The 17607-nt window shown below is 34.1% G+C and overlaps 1 protein-coding gene across 1 annotated transcript; it reads right to left on the bottom strand.

The window, feature by feature from the left end:
* Window positions 1–400: 400 nt before the first annotated feature.
* LOC148311399 (FAST kinase domain-containing protein 4) lies at window positions 401–10190 on the bottom strand. The gene is made up of 11 exons (XM_088256671.1): window positions 10050–10190; window positions 9646–9829; window positions 9361–9560; window positions 8081–8323; window positions 7105–7277; window positions 5734–5959; window positions 5099–5237; window positions 3668–3901; window positions 2511–2583; window positions 1964–2069; window positions 401–1068 (listed from the first exon to the last, which is right to left on the bottom strand). Exons 2-11 carry the CDS (start codon window positions 9827–9829, stop codon window positions 943–945), a joined length of 1704 nt encoding a protein of 567 aa, XP_088112797.1. The 5' UTR covers window positions 10050–10190; the 3' UTR covers window positions 401–942.
* Between the last annotated feature and the right edge of the window lie 7417 nt (window positions 10191–17607).

The raw sequence follows: 17607 nt of genomic DNA, 5'->3' as shown, positions 1-17607 counted from the left end.
AACTCATTTGTTTTATGTATTTTTATATGTACAAATATTAATAAAACTAAATAAGTATTGCAACTACAGCTATATCCTTTTGCCAGATTATGGATTACACTATTTTAGACATTTTGTGGAACAAACTAAGAAAATGAAAAATTTGACAGATATACCCCTTTGCCATTACACTACCGATATATGAGTCTTTCGTTTAGAAATTACTACAGCTATGTATTGGTGATATATCTGGTATTTCTCAGGTAAGCTACCAGATTTTTTTAATTACCCTTATCCGCACCCGATGTTGCATATGTAACTGCATCATATAAACGCAGTGTTATCTTGATTGTTAACACATGAAGAAAAGGTGATCAGCCTCCGCTTCAGGTCCAGGGTAATATTAAATAAATACATATTACAGTGTAAGATCACTAATATTTATTTTCACCCCACTTGGGAATCAAACCTGGGACCTCTAGCACGGTACCCGAGCGTGCTGACCATTACACTATGGAGGCAGACAACTCTACAGAGTACAAATTCTCAAAACGTGAAAATAAGGCAGTGCAGAGGATTCACTTAAAACAAAACATCAATTATTGATTCCATTAAAATATCATTACATAATAACAGCAACGATACACATCCGCACATTTTGATAATACATATTATAATATTAAAAGTTTTTGTATTAAATACATATGTTGGTGTAGAACTGATGGTGTATTTACAAATATTCAAGAAATGCATACATATTTTTTTTTCATAGCGAAAACAAGGTCCATTCCTTCTCATACATACACACAGACTTGTATGGTGCGTTGTTAACTCCATCCAATCGTGGAAACACGGCGAACATTCTCATCACAGTAGTGGCTGACCAATAGACAAACTCACATTAATGAAAAAATAACAACTAGTCAAATAACTTAATTATTTATTTAATTTATTAACATAATACTATGGGCCTGTCCTGGAATCAGCCCTGACGATTTCTTTAAGTTTACTTTCCACATGTTTTACCCTATTAACAAGTTTTTCTTGGGGGTTGAATTCAGTATAAGGTAGTAATAACACCTTATATCCCTGAAAAAAAAATAGGTTTATGTATTTTCTTACTGTTAGCATTTTCAAAACTGTTCAAATTATTTAAAAATAGGTAGAGAAATACGGATTATCTAAATCAGAGCAAAAAAAAAATAAAAAACTTATTAATTTGAATAATGGTAATTCAAATTGTCATAACTCGAAATTCTGGACTCTCTTAACATACTGTTTGCGGGAAACGATTGAAAGTGTCTTTTACATACTTTTGGTAGAGAGCGAGTGGGAGACGCTTAAAAGAATTGTACAGATCGGAATTGGGTTTGCGGTTACTTGTGATAAGTATACCGAAGGTCGGGCGGCAGACTATCTGAGTATAATTATGGTCAGGGTTGATGAAAAAACTGCCCGACAACAATGTGTTGACAATGTTTTCATAAATTTTTTATACATTCAATAGTTTGGAATAAAAAAACATCATTTTTCAATGCAAAATCATACATTAAACTGTCATTTGATTAAGCAACTTTTTTAATACATATATGCCCCATGCCACGCGCTGTGTCGGAATGCATAATTATGGAATGCGTAGTGAAAAATATTAATAAAAAAAACACACTTCATATCAAAAACACACAGGCGCCGTGGTGTAGTTGGGTACACACTCGACTGCGAAACTGGCGTCGCGGGTTAGATTCCTGCTAATTGCAATTTTTTTTAAAGAAAGATTAATTTTCAATTGGTATTGGTGTTTTTGATGTATTTTTCACATTTACCTTCCCTATCCTTACTATCCTACCTGCAAACAAGCCTCTAAAAACAGAGCCTTTGTGGGTTATTCCTTTATAAAAAAATAATAATAATAAAAATAAAATTAATTTTTTAACTGTTTTTTTTCAAATCTCTATATTTGTTTCGGAAGATCATTAATACTGACCTGAGCTTCTAATAGTTTCTGGTAGAGTGTGATGGAGCCAATGGGATCCGTTGACTGCTTGCAGATGTCATGGTAATCTAGTCCTATCATCGCCACCTTGTGTAAACTACAGACAAAATGGTAAAATAATTAGTGCATTGAGCGTCCTAAAATTCTATGACAGAGAGTAGCCGCAATATATACATATGGTGATCATGAGAGAGAGCAGTATGCAAAATTAGAAACAACACAAGGAGGAAAGGTGATCAGCCCTTTGCTGCAGGTACCAGTCCAGGGTAATATTGAATAAATATTAGAGTGAAAAAATCACTTATATTTATTTAACCCTCCCCCTGGGAATCGAACCCGGGACCTCCAGAACAGTAGCCGAGCCTGCTGACCAATATACCACGGAGGCAAACACCTATAAAATATACGTAATCATAATTATGCAAATATTCCTCTCAAATTTTATTTTAAAGTATTACATACATTATCACAAATTGAGTAACTGAAGTCATAAGTAATAATCTTTAAAATCTTATCAGACTATAAAAAAAAAACTTACATCTTTCCTGTGGAATTTTCATAAGATTCTACTGGATACGAAATACAATTTGAGTCCAGTAGACATTCAGCATCTGAAAAAATATAATTAAAGATATAAAATGAGACTGTTCTAGCTACAGCTGGACGGATACAGTCCCCAATATACACTCAGCGGACAAGATCACTAAAACCGCCATCACTTGCCCACTTCTCTTTATTATTTACCTTTTATTTTTCTCATAAATATATATAATATTTAATAATAACCATATTCGCTCCCTAGGTGGAGCATATAGAGTCCACAAACTGTCTCCAGGCTTTTCTGTCGGCTGCCAGCTCCCTTGCATCCTCCCAAGTCAGATCCGCGTTCCGAAGTTCTGACGAGAACTGCCGACGAATTGTCAGCAGTGGTCGTCCTGGGCGGCGCGAACCTGATGCCTTGTAAAAGAGGCAAGCTTGATTAAGGCTCTCAGGAGGCATGCGGAGTACATGGCCAAGCCAACTGAATCGCCTTTTCTTGACGACAGTTGTGACCAAGATTTGCTGCGTCCTACGCCTCATCTCTTCATTCCACACAAAGTCAAACCACCGCACGCCTAAGATTCTCCGCAAACACCTATTCTCAAAGCTTAGTACACGGCTGCTCTGGGCCCTTGTAAGGTGCCATGTTTCACAGCCGTATAAGAGAACAGGAGCAATGCAGGCATTGTATAGGCGGCATTTGGTCTTCACCGAGTATAAATCTACTCATAAATATATACTCCTCTTTATTTGTAGCTCTATTTTTATTATTTTTGCTTCTTTTTACCCTCTTATATTTTATTATGTTTGAAAAATTTAATGCCACATGAACCTTAGGTTGAATGTTTATAACACAATCCAACCTGAGGTGTCGATTAAAAAAAAATATCATCATTTCTGAGTCAAATTGTAAAGCATTTAAATGCTTTATCAAATTGCTTTGCTTTATCAAACGCTGAGTCAAATTGCTTTAAAGCAATTTGACATAAAAATCTAGTTTTCATATTTTAGTTTATATGTGACATTAAAGTATTAGATGTCTCCAAATAGTTACATATGCCTACCAAATTTAAACCTTTAAAACGAGTAGCTGAATATTTTACAGTATCCTTACGATTTTCAGTTTAGTAAAATAAAAACTTAATGCCAACTCACCAAACAGGAATCCCATTCTCGAGTTGCAGTTCTTCTTTAAGTTTGCTTCCGCCGCCAGCAGATTTTTCAAAGTGTCCAACAAACTGGTGACAAATACGGACTTCTCTTTGGAATGGGATAAAGGCAAGTCTTGTGATATATCATTGGCGAGGAGATTTCCATTATAATCTTTCATACACAATTTAGCGTAGGCATTTATGTTCAACAGCTTTTTACGTGCGGAAAATGGTATTTCTAAAAAGAAAACAAAGAGAAATAAAATCAATTTAGGATAACAAATTAATGAACACAGTAATACACGGATGAACCGTTATCAATCATTGCTCATCACTCACGGAGGCGTCCTGCCAAACATCTTGGCCATACTCCAGCTCACGAAGACCAATAAAAAGGCGCAATAATAATGCGGCTCTACTTTCCTTCTCCCTATTTTTATTTATGTATCGTTTTCATTTTCAAATTACAATTCACGTTTGTGTAAGCGCCCCGGAGGCAGTATTATATGTATATATATATATAATATATAACGTGGTAATAATTTTATTTTGTAAATTGGGTGTAAATAATATGTAAAGTGGGTGTATAATAATAAAATAAACAATGTGTTGCTTTGTAATTAAAGTTTATAATTAAAGTTTACTCTTAATTTATCTTTATAATATTTTTCTATCTATCTATCTGATTCTGTGTCTTTTGATTTATTCAGCGCGACGCATGCGACATCTGGTGGTAGAACTGTTTTATGTAGGTACTATTTGTAAGTACTTAATAAAATGTATAGGTAGGTACCTAGGTATTTTATTACATATATATGTGTCGTTACTTTTGAAAGGGATCCGAAATAGAGTGTCGATGAATAATGGTTAAAAGGAAATGCGATGACTGACCATTCTCTGTAAATGTCTTTGCACTATTTCGTGTTCGTTCTGCTGTGCTGGCCGGGGTTGTGGGCGTCTGTGCACCAACCATTGTCGGGTCGGAATCGAATCTAGCTGACTAACTGAACTAAATACTAATCCCTTTCACTGCCTACACCGGGGTACTTCTAGAAAATTTGGTGACGGATTTACAAACTTGTATTTATTTAGATTGGCAGTGGCAGGTATATTCAAAGCTTTCAAATGTAAATTCACAGTAAAATCGTTTTTTTAAAAACAATTTTATGTTGTTTCACATTTTCAATAAATTTTGCAGCTTAGTTAAAAAAAAAATTACTTTGCAAGAGCAGATTTGTCAGGAAGCCTAGATGCTTCTGTATCAGATCTGGGCATGCGGTGGGATAGCTTTCACTATACTATTTTACGAAAATAGCGATATAATTACTATATATAAATTATCCACAATTACTATTATTATTACTAGCCAAACACACTAATCACGGCACTTTGGAAGGCGTGAGAAATTAACACATAGAAAATAATTTTCATTTACCTGTCTCCGTTTTGAGGGTGTTGACAAAATCAGGGCTGAGGATGTGGTTAATGTGGTTACTTGAGACCCTGTCCAGGACTACCAGCGACCACACGTAGTCCAACCACAGGGACGGTTTGCTGATCTCAGATGGCACTAACTATTCAATTAAAACAAATACATGATAAGAAAAATGTATATTCAGATGATTTACGTACTATTTAACAAACTTAAATGTTTCACAAACGTCATGTGGTGTACTAAGCTATGTGCAGAAATACACCCACAGTATAAGAGTTTTTGTTCTTCATGGACAACTTAACTGCGCAAGAGACAACTTAACTGCTCGGCTTTTGTTTGATCCGATTTTCGGCCATTCGCTTACTGGATGGCAGCATTCAGTAGCCAACTGACGGTACGTTAGGATGGATGTGGCACTTATGACTCAGTTGGCGGCGAGTTGGCAATTGCTATGAGCTGCGTACTGGGATTTCCATACAAATATGAACTGGGGTTTTTGGTACCCCCCAATATCCCAGTTTGACCAACCTGTTTTTATGTCTTTCACGGAGCCACAGGAAAATTCTTTTAAATTTGAATATAATGGTCACCTTAGACAACTGTGATCATAATTTTATCTTTGAAATAATGATTACCGTATGCAGCTGTTCAAATTGCGCGGACCTGTATCCCAGCGTGCCCAGCGTGAGCGTGAGGGCCACGACGTCGTGCGGCCGGCAGACCTCCGAGTGCCGGACCATCCACTCAGTGAGGATGTCCAGTATCTCCGTGTCCTTGTGGCGCAGCAGCCCCAGGCTGGTGGCGATGGAGCCCACCACGGACGACTTGTCTTTGTTCTGCGGCAGGTTCTCCTGGATGTCGCTACAATATCAATTCACTTTTATTATTAGCTCTCTTCATATTTTTTAGGGGTTATGTACGAGACGTCTACATCCGCACAAGACTATAAACTGCAAAGGGGTTGGTTTTTTCTGCGGCTCGAGAAGAGACAAGTCCCAACGGTAAGCAGTGTTGTAAAAACCGCTTGATTCGGCGTTAGTCGATATCGATGTGAAGAATGTATGGTGTACAAATAAAACTCCGACTGTATATTTGGAAGCGTTTGTCATTAGAGACCGGTACTCGGCGTTGGCTCCTCAGAGTCCGGGCAGTACTGGTTCCACAGTGCTCGTGGTCCTTACTTACTTGCTTTATGACTCAAGTTATCCTCATATTTAATCAGCCCACCGGAGCGATCCGGGTATCTTTGCCGAAGTACGCTTTCCCCCACCCTAACATGCTCGGACCGCCCGCACCGCCCGGCACGCCATAAATACAAACGAATGCAGTGCTCTCAAACGGTATTCACAGTGCTAGGTGTTCTCGGCGGATTTTTTCATACAAACATATTTCAGTCTCATATTATTCATTACAATCGTGAATTAAGGTGAAAGTGAAACTATTCCTATACTGAAGGGGCAGCATTACCTTACCAAATCACATTTAAATCAAAGAAAAAGTCCTTTTCAGGACGACTTTTATATATTAACAAGATGACATTGTTACCAATCAATAATTTTAAATTATTATAATTCACAAATACTCTTTGGGAAAGATATGATTTTTGAAATTGTGAGATGAGCAAAATTTTGAATTGTTGGCATAATTCGTGAGGTCAATTCAATTTGAATAAACATTTGGTCCAGGATATCCGGAGCATCCTCCACCACTTCTCGAACGCATCTATCATACTTTTACTATTTTATTTTTGCAACTTTTACTTCGAATGATTTACAAATAAATATCCGACTTCCATATTCTTCTTCATCTATGTTGAAATATCTTATTTTCTTAAACAACCTAGATTTGATACAAGTATTTGGACACATTTAAAAACATTGTTATAAGAGTTTTTCACTCTTTACCAATACATACTATGTATGTAAAAGACGCTTTTAAGAGTTTCCCGCAAACAATGTATTAAGAAACAATTGGAAAGGAATATTAAAAGCATTTCTCGCACTAACCTGCAAACTCGGTCGATGAGGACAGTGTCGGGGAAGTTGAGTGAAGCCATGGCGAAGAACAAGTCTGCGCACTTCTTGAGATCTAATGTTTCCACATTTTTGGTAATGTTATACGCTATGGCTCGCAACAAAGGGGTAGATCTTCTCTTCTTGTGAGCCAAGCTTGACATAACCTAAAAGAAATATTGCAAAAATATTAACAAATTGTCGTGGAGCGGTTTTTTCATCAACCGCGACCCTAATTAGTATACTTATTAGGGTGATATACTAATCACAAGTAACCACAAACCATATTTCAATCTGTACAATGTTTTTTGGTGTCTCTTGCGCTGTACCAAAAGCAAGCAAATAGAACTTTTCATTTCTCGCTTTCCAGCATTTTCCGCTCTCTACCGACAGTATGTAAAAGACAGTTTAAAGGGGTTACCGCAAACAACGAATTAATGGGTGATACGAGTGCAAAAAAATAAGAGAAAAAAATCCTTTTTTTAAAAAGGAATAACCCACAAAGCCTCTATTTTAGTCTCATCTAAGGGAAGGTAGATGTGAGAAGTACATTACAAATGCCCAGACCAGAATTAATAAATAAATATTTTTTAAATTTTTGTCATGTACTAAGGTATTTATTTATTTATTCAACGGCTGATGCCTTTTACATAATACATATATACAATATCTAATATAAAAATACACTAATGAATACACTGATAGAAAAACAAAAAGTCTGAACATAAAATAATAATAAAATAAATAGTAAACACTGGTAAATACACGTCTCCTTCACACACCATCAGTGAGCAGCGAGAGAGAATGAAACACAACGTTTAAATTTATCCATTACAACATGGAGAAGAAATGCTGAGAAAGTACAGACGTCAAGGTGGATAACAATATATTAAATAAATCAATACTTTCAAAAGCATTGGCTAACATGTCATAACTCGTTGCATATCCAAAGGATTAAAACACAACTCACCTTAACCATCTGTTGCATGTTCAAGCTGGAGATCAGTCTAGCAGCCTCATCGTCTCCCGTGATGTTCAGGACGGTGTTCAGATCCTCCGAGTTTCTGAGCGAGATGTCAGACTTGTGGTTTTCGCTACCCACTACCCTCTGCCTGCCCAGGGTGCGACACAGCTGCAGGAAGCGAGGATCCGTCTCGAACTCCGACAGTTTCACTTTATTTGAAGATGACCATTCTGCCAATATGGAGACAATCTAAAAAAACATATTGTTAAGCAGTGACTTTAATTAACCGAGTAATCATTGCAATCATACATGTTAATATTTTATTTCTATATCTATTTATTATCTTATTTAACCATATCCGCTCATCATGTGGATCATGTGAAGTCCACGAACTGTCTCTAGGCTTTTCTGTCGGCCGCCAGCTCCCTTGCATCCTCCCAAGTCAGGCCAGCGTCCAGAAGTTTAGACGAAAGCTGCCGACAAATTATCAGCAGTGGTCGTCCTGGGCAGTGCGTACCTGATGCCTTCTAAGAGAGGCAAGATTGATGGCGGCTCTCGGGAGGCATGTGGAGTACATGGCCTAGCCAACTGAATCACCATTTCTACGACAGTTGTGAGACTCAGATTTCTTGTGTCCTACGCCAATCTCTTCATTCCTCACAAAGTCAAACCAAGTTTCTATATAAACTTTTCTCGAACAGTGATAAAGTCAAAGAAACCATTTTTTAAGTTTCTATGATCTATTATGTATTTAAAGATATTTTACTACTCTAAATCTTCAATTTCTAAAAAACCTATGAAAATATTACCACAAAAACCTCAAATGTATCCGACAATCCTAGTATTTCGGTAATTTTGTGTAAAATATTTTTAACAGTTGAAAAAAACAGTTGAATTTTGGGGATAAAATCCGATAGTGCAGGAAATCAACACCAACAAGATGAAACAAGACTGCCCGAACACTGCTCGGGTTAGTCAATAAAAACAAATACATAAATATATTTGGCTCGGGCAAATCAATACCGACAAGTTGGAATACGATTTGCCCGAGCAGCACTCGGATTTATGGATGCAATATAAACTCGGACTAAACTGAGAATCGGTTAAAGAAAGATACTTACACTAAGTTACCATGAGACTACACGAGTCAATGAAGAGTGGGAGAGAGTGAGTAAGAGAGAAAGGAGAGAAGTAAGAGAGACTCTTAGTCTTAAAAACAGATCCGAGATTTTGGAGGGAGCTTTGTAACCATATCACCACTTTTCCAAAGTATATAAATATATTACCTTCAAGGAATACTTCCGGGACAAGATAGAACTGTCCACAATGGAGAGTAAAGATTTTACATCTTTCGCTTTAGCAATTTTCTCATCTATATTCTTTACGCTTTGGAACTGCCATTTCTTTGCAGATTTCAAAGTATTTACTTTGTCATCAATTATGTCATCTGTAGAATTCAACGAGGCAAACGCAGCCGCCACCAAACCTAAAATTGAAAAAATCTCAAAGTAGGATCAGATAAAAAACTTGTATTTAAAAAAATATATTTTTTATTGATAATTTTTAAGAACCTGAACTCTTTGGGAATTGTTTGTTGGCTGGAGTTGCATCGTCCGCTTTAGCAGTTTCGTTTAATTCAACTTCAGGTGTGGATTTTGAAACGGTTTTTACAGCCGGCGCTGAAAACGATGAAAAATTTCGGTAGGCGCTGGGAGAGCCTAACCTCGAAATTGATTTCCAGCTAAGCTTCAACATCTGAAAATAATGCACATTGGTTACGAAAATTTTAAGTGAGAAATTGATTTCTTGTACAACTTATGTTATTATAACGTAAAAATACTACTCGGTTAGTATTTTATTCACTATTCTTACATCACTCATCAATCCACTATATTTCTACAGTGTTCGTAAAACATAAAAATAAAATAAAATAAGTTATGTTGACGCGTCAACATAGTCACCAAAAAAAACTTACTTTTAAAAGACATGCATTAACTATAGACACTGCAAATTGATTTTTATATATGATTATTTCAAAGTGTTAGATTCTTTTTTCCGACATAAATCGGAACAAAATATGGAAAAGTCAGATGGCAGATACGGAAAGTTGCCATACAAAAAAATATATAAAACTTACATTGGTAAAAAAGGTCTTCAAAATTTGTAAAAGAATTATAAATTATGATATATTTTTACTTTTACGTTCTCAACATTATTTACCTTATTTACAGTGGCTTTAAAATATTTGAAATAAATACCTACGTATAAAAAAACTAATAATTGTTTTATACTGTGGTAATACTTCTTATAAACGAAAGTTGTCAGCATACAAAATATGTTCGAATACTAGCGACTACAAAAATTATCATTATCAATATTGTCAAATGGGTTGAATATAAATTGCAAGGTGAATAGAAAGAGTTCGAACACTTTTGTTTTCTCATTTCAAAGAATTTTTGATACAAATAATTTAAGCCGCACTATGATCGATTTTAGAACGCTTGACCTAAAGGATTAAGATTTTTATTGACAATTGTAATATTTTTTAAAAATATATTCTTAAATTTATGAATCAATTAAACCTTCATTCACATATTTCAAGAGAATAATCTTACATACATTTATGCAATAAGCAACAATTTACTCAAACAACGCCCGTGTCTACAATTCAAATGTGAAATGTAAGAAGCGCTACAGTAAATATAGGTACATCTTTTCTTTAAAATAAATCAAAAGGTGAGCCGATTAGTGATCTTAAACGGTTATGTTTCACTAAATAGTACGTATTTTTATCTACTAAAATAAAAAATAAAGTATTCAAATAAGGAAAGGTGTGTTGGATATAGTGTGGAATGAATGAATCAGGAAAGAACGGTAAAACAAATTTATGAGCATATAAAGTTGGAAAAATGAGCAGAAGAAGACCGAAGAAAACTTGTCATGATCAGGTATATCAAATACTTTAAAATGACTGGGTTAGGAGTTGAAATAATCGGTGGGCATGTGTGAGGAGATTCATGAATATGGAAGAGATGAATGTCTGCAAAGGCGGAGTAGTGTGGCATTCTATTCTCTCTGCCTACTCCTGTGGGGAAGCAAAGTGTGTTTATTGAGATAGTTAGTTGATTTTTTTTTACAGTAAATGATAATTTTTTCTATTCACATTGGATGCCAGATGAATAGAAACACTCTCAAACAAATAAATTTTGATTTCATTTCAGCATCCTCATAAATAATCACCACACTTTTGTTCGAAAGAAATATAAGACGTCATGTCTCTCAACTTTTCAATATAAAAAAAATTGTAAAGCAAAACCAGTAACTGTTTCTATTTACCCCATTTCACGGTGCATACCAAGATTCGCCAAAATGTTATTCTATTCTGGCGAAACTTCATAATACCTCTGGCAATCCAAATAATTAGTAATTTTCGGCCATGTTTTTGGAAAGGCTGTTTATGTTTCGTTTTTCGTGTATTTCTGCGACTGTTTATTGTATTCTTTTTAAAATGGTAAGTTTACTATCTGTTTTAATCCTATAATTTCTTTGAAATATATAATTTTCTCATTATGTATTATAAAACTTCTTGTAATCGATATTGTTATCAACGTACCAAATCTACCCGCAACGAGAGTAACGATTACTTGAATCTTTCTTTCTTCAAGAAATTGACAGAAAGTGACGTTTTTATGTGCTTCAGATTAAATATTTAACAAAACTCTCCATTTATTGCAATTGTCTTTGATATCTTATATCTCATTACAATTTTACAGACTAAAATAATCATCACAAACCCGCCATTTGACGTTTATTGACGTTTATGTTATTTTATTACGTATCGTTCTCTCAATAATTATTTACAAAATATCTTAATGAACTAACAGTTTGAAACTATGGGTAAGATGCTGTTCGGTATCGCATTTTGCACGCTTTAAGTTTTATGTTTCTATTTTATATTGTATAGTAATCAATTCATAGCATAAATTATGTGTTACATTACCTTGTATGTTTTTTTTAAATATGTATAATGATTGATGGTGATATTCTTTAGTTATATTATGATAAGCATTTATTTTCAAAGAAAAAAATATAATGTATCAACTTATACCTACGTAACATCTTAATAAATTACAATAAACTTCCTGTCAAGGAATTTTAAACAAATGAATATTGTATTCTGAGTAAATTCTTCTTCTTCATCATCGTCTTGCTCAATTCCGAACGTCGTGGTCTTCTGGAATGTCAAGCAATCTTTGCACAATCCCTCCCATTCCTCCGGTCCTGCGTCAACTATTCATTTTTTTAATTTACCACCATAAGAAATATAATTAAAAAAAATACAATTTGCAGTAATAAGAAATGCCAACTGTCAAATTTACGTTTCTTGAACGAGACACGGAGCTACATAGTTCAGAAATTCTAGATTTTTTCTAAATTTCTACTTATCGGTGTTGGAAATATCATTAGAGATAACGAAACGGGTTGCTTTTATATCGATATTAACCACATGGGTCTCAAAAGTGAAATAATAAAAAAGGTAGGATACAGACAGGAGTGATTACCGGACCTTGTTTTTTTTGTATGTACATAGATTTCATTACTAAGTCAAAAATTAACAGGCTTTGCGAATAAGTATGAATATAATTATCGTAAATTGTATCGGTCCAAATAAATAATAAATATTTTTAAATCACTTGATTTTTAGTAGGCTTTATTTGAGTTTGATTTTGCGTACATATTTTGTCCGCCTCCGTAGTGTAATGGTCAGCACCCTCGGCTACCGTATTGGAGTTCCTGGTTCGATTCCCAGGGGGGGGTCAAATAAATATTAATTAATAAGTGACTTTTCACTCTAATATTTATTCAATATAACACTGGACTGATTCCCGAAGCGTAGGGCTGATCACCCTTCCTTCATGTGTTAACGATCAAGATAACACTGCGTTTATATGATGCAGTGCTCTGTGCACCATCGGGTGCGATAATGATGAGGGTTTGAAGGTGAAGAAATATTTATATACGACATTTTGAGTGTGTCCAAATTTTTGTTCACAAAATCTGGATTATCTTCAATTACAGGAGTTATTTTCATTTTATTTTTTGACATCTAAATTTTTGACATCATGACAATAATTAGCTTCTTTTCATCTCACCAATAGATGTCTCTAGAGAAAATTTAGTGATTCAAGAATAATGTTTCAAAGTTGGTTCATATATATATAGAACGTCCAAGAATTTGAGTAGTATGTTGTCAATAATGTATAGAATTGGTGAATGTCACACGAGCTTAAAGTGATCACTTAAACCAGCCCATGACGGTCGTCAGCCCCGTAAATCCCCAGACTTCCATATTCTTCTTCATCTTCGATGAGATGTCAAAAAATTATATGAAAATATTTATATGTTTTAGCATGCCTGAAAAAATACGTAATATTAGAATATGTAAAAACCATTATGGCCATTGTTCTGAATTATATGAATTATATTAATATACCATACATATATTATGAATTATATGTATAGTACATAATATGGGGAGTAGTATGGTTTATCGAAAGGGGAATGATCCACAACCATTGATGTATTGTGTTCTTCCCTAATTTCTATTCATTTCTTTTCCAAAGCTTCGTGGTTTAATCATTATACGGTATTGATCAACTCGCATACACAGCAGTGTGTATTGTAAGGGAATTATATAAGTACCTACCTGGATCGTTAGACAGGCGCCGTGGAGTAGTGGGTAGCCGCTCGACTGCGAAACTGACGAAAAAATATTTTAATAATTTTTAAAAACTGTCAATAATTCTTTCCTTTTCAAGGCCATATAATTATTTCGAAGAAAAACTTATTTTTTCAATCCAAAAATGGTGTTTTAAAAAAAAATTACGTGAATTGTTACCTGGATTTAGAGAAAATTAGGTTGCGATTTGACGAATAGTGGGCCTTAAATGCGTATGTGAGGATTGTTTTGGCGTTGACTGAGACTTTAATTCATAATTGATTTTAAGGCAACAATAACATTTTTTGTACATCAAAAGCATTGTTAACTTTGTGATATGGTAATATAACACCCTCCTATTCATACTGTGTAATACTAATTATAAAAATAAAATAAAAAACTACTTCGTGACTACCGATTTCGGAATAATCATTCCATCATCAGGTCAAATGTAGATTAAAATAAGATTGTTGGGGTCTAACATTTATACACAAATAAAATTATTAAAGAGAGAAAAAAACAAATGAATCCTTTGTCTTCTTTCTTTCTTATCTATGATGGTTTGACCTGATGATGGAATTATTATTCCGAAACCGACAGTCACGAAGTAGTATTTTATTTTTATTTTTCAAAAGTGGTATTTCACAAAGTGAACGATGAATGATAAGGAGAGTGTTAACAATAAAACCAATTAAAGAATAACATTTAATAGTCAATAGTGTCGGGTTGTGGTCCCGTGGTTAATGTCGCGGACTCCTAAGTCAGAGTTTCTCGGTTCGAGCCCACTCTACCACAATTTGATACCTATTTATAATAATGAGCCGCTTAGGCTCTCAGAAATAGTATGAAAATAATGTATTTTTGTAAGTAATAAAAATAAAAATATTTCTCCGTATAAAAAAGAAGTCTGGGTTGTGTCCTTGTGAACAGTCACAAACTGCAAAATTTAGAAACAATACAAATTCATTATGATATAAATACAATAAATACACCCATAATTAACAATATGACAATGGAAGGTTTGTGTAAATAATAAAAACAAACAAAGAACACAAATATTTATCTTTTTTTTGATAAAAAATAATAATATTTATATATTCATATTTAGGTATTTAGCTGTCGGGCCCTATGGCTATTTAGCAGAGAACGGATTACAGAACGATTTAAGTATGAAATATGGCGGTTAGTGAACTTTCTCAACCGTGAGATTGTACTTTCGCCTTCACAATAAGAATCGCGCACAAAAATGAGAAATAATTTAGATTACCGATATAATAATCTTAAACACACGAGATTAACAATGCTCGAATCATTATGCACGTTAAGTTATTAAATAATAATGGCGATCTTTTCACTAAATCAACAAAAGAAATTATCTAAATGAAGCACGTCTACTTTCACAACATTTTGAGTGCGTCCAAATACTTGTTCACAAATCTAATTTTTCTCCTCCTTCCTCACCCGATGGTGCATAGGGCACTGCATCATAAAGACGCAGTGTTATCTTGATCGTTAATACGTGAAGCAAGGTGATCAGGCCTCCGCTTCAGGTACCAGCCCAGGGTAATATTCAATAATAATAATAAATAATAATAAATTTGGATAACTTATATAGCGCCATTTTCGTAAAAAAATACATATATTACAGTGAAAAAATATTTTTTTAGTTTTAAAAATTAGTTTTTGTATTCAAAAAATAAGTTTTTCTTAAAAATAAATATATGGTAATGAAAAAAAAGAGTTATTGAAATGCGATGGGTTAAAAATAATTTTGAAATCTAAACATATCTTTAAAATTTCAAAATTGGTTCATATAAATAGAACTTCCAAGAATTTCAGTAGTGTGGTTGTCAATAATGGGTGGAATTGGTGAATGTTACACGTGTGTAAAAATATCACTTAAACCAGCCTATGACGGTCGTCAGCCCCGTAAATGCCCAGACTTCCGTATTCTTCTCCGTCGTTGATGAGATGTCAAAAAATAATATGAGAAATAACTCCTATAATTGGAGATAATCCAGATTTGCTGACAAGTATTTGGACACACTCAAAATGTTGTATAAAAATATCCAATGTACATTCTTTAAAAAAATCGGGCGTGGAAAGACGTGTTACATCTTCGACGGCTGGCCAGCGAATGATTTCTGTCTTTGCGAATATCCCCTTAACGAGTACTGGGCCTTAAGGTTGAGTTGTATTTTTTGGCTATTCTTGTACTCTTGTACGCATATGGAATCCCTTTCCTTCGAGCAGACACATCGTCCTTGCATAACAACATCGCGTCTCGGTTCAATAGGTCAATGTCAAGTTCCGCGCAGCGCGCGTGTCCAAAATTCGTGTGATATAACTGGATAGCCATATTCTACCATTCCCATTATGGTTCGTGCTCACAAGTTACTTTATAGCAGAGTGGCATAATATCGACTCAATTTATTTGTTTTCCAGAATATCTGAAAAGTTACATACAATAATAAAACCCTTATCCGCACCCAAATGGTGCATAGGGCACTGCGTCATATAACGCAGTGTTATGTTGATCGTTTTTACACATGAACGAAAGGTGATCAGCCCTCCGCTTCAGGTACCAGTCCAGGGTAATAGTGAATAAATATTACAGTGGAAAATCACTTATATTTATTTGAACCCCCCTGGGAATCGAACCCGGGACCTACAGAACGGTAGCCGAGCGTGCTGACCATTACACTACGGAGGCAGACATAAAGTTAAATATAATAAAGTTACATATAAGATGAGAAATACGACAATACTTTAAGTGTGTCCAAATTTTTGTTTACAGCGCTGGGTTTGTTCGCATAGGAGATATTTATATATTGATAGGTACTACGTATTAATATATGAATAGCTACGTATCTGTTGCGTATGTTTTCTGTTTTAAGTGTTTACTGTTTTTTTTCTGTTGCCTTATAAGCACTAATTTTTACTTTATAGCTCTTCTCAACTTGTACGTCTTATAACTGTTAATGTTTTTTTATTATTTTTTTTACTCTAACTCTAAATTAAGTCTGCCTATTGATTTTCTTAACTTTTGCTATATTTTATTCTTGCTGTTTACTTTTAACTCATTTAACATTTGTGAAATTTTGTAATTGGAATGTTACAATTACCTGTATTTGTTATTTATTATTCTAAATATATTTATGTTAATATTATGTTAAATTTCTAAATAAATAAATCTGCGCTGCAGGATTACAGGTATTTCGTAATTAATTTGTCTTCTCTTTTTCAAAATTTTATTTTTGTATAAATGTCAGACCGTATCAATTTCATTTAATGACCCGATGATGGCATGATTATTCCGAAATCGGTAGTCACGAATTATTGTTTATTAAAGTGGTATTACACAAAGTGAACGATGAATGATAACGAGAGTGTTTTATTTACGATGTTTAAATAGAAAGTAGAATTTGATTTTGAACAAATTTATCGGTTTTCAAAAAATTCACGAATTTGAATTTATCTGTATGACATTATTCCGTACGCAGTGAATCTGTTAATATTTATTTATTTTATTTATTTCAAAACATATTACATACATAAATCATAAATACATATAATATTCCCGATGAGTAATTTCTATTTCTCATTTTGGGACATGGGATTAAGGTTAACAAGACTGGAACACAAATAATAAAGTAACAAAATATATTTTTTTAAATAACCAAAACTAATACTAATACATGGCAAAATATAAAAACAATAAACAGGTATAATAAATAGGCACAAGAAGCATATTTAAAAGAAATAAATGAGAAAACACAAGGTAAGAAGCATATTTAAAATAAACAAATCGCTC

Source organism: Brachycentrus maculatus, unplaced genomic scaffold, assembly GCF_059751285.1.
Source record: "Brachycentrus maculatus isolate JH-2025_06_01 unplaced genomic scaffold, ASM5975128v1 h1tg000065l, whole genome shotgun sequence".
In the NCBI taxonomy this organism is placed as follows: domain Eukaryota; kingdom Metazoa; phylum Arthropoda; class Insecta; order Trichoptera; family Brachycentridae; genus Brachycentrus; species Brachycentrus maculatus.
This window is presented reverse-complemented; position numbering and strand designations above follow the sequence as displayed.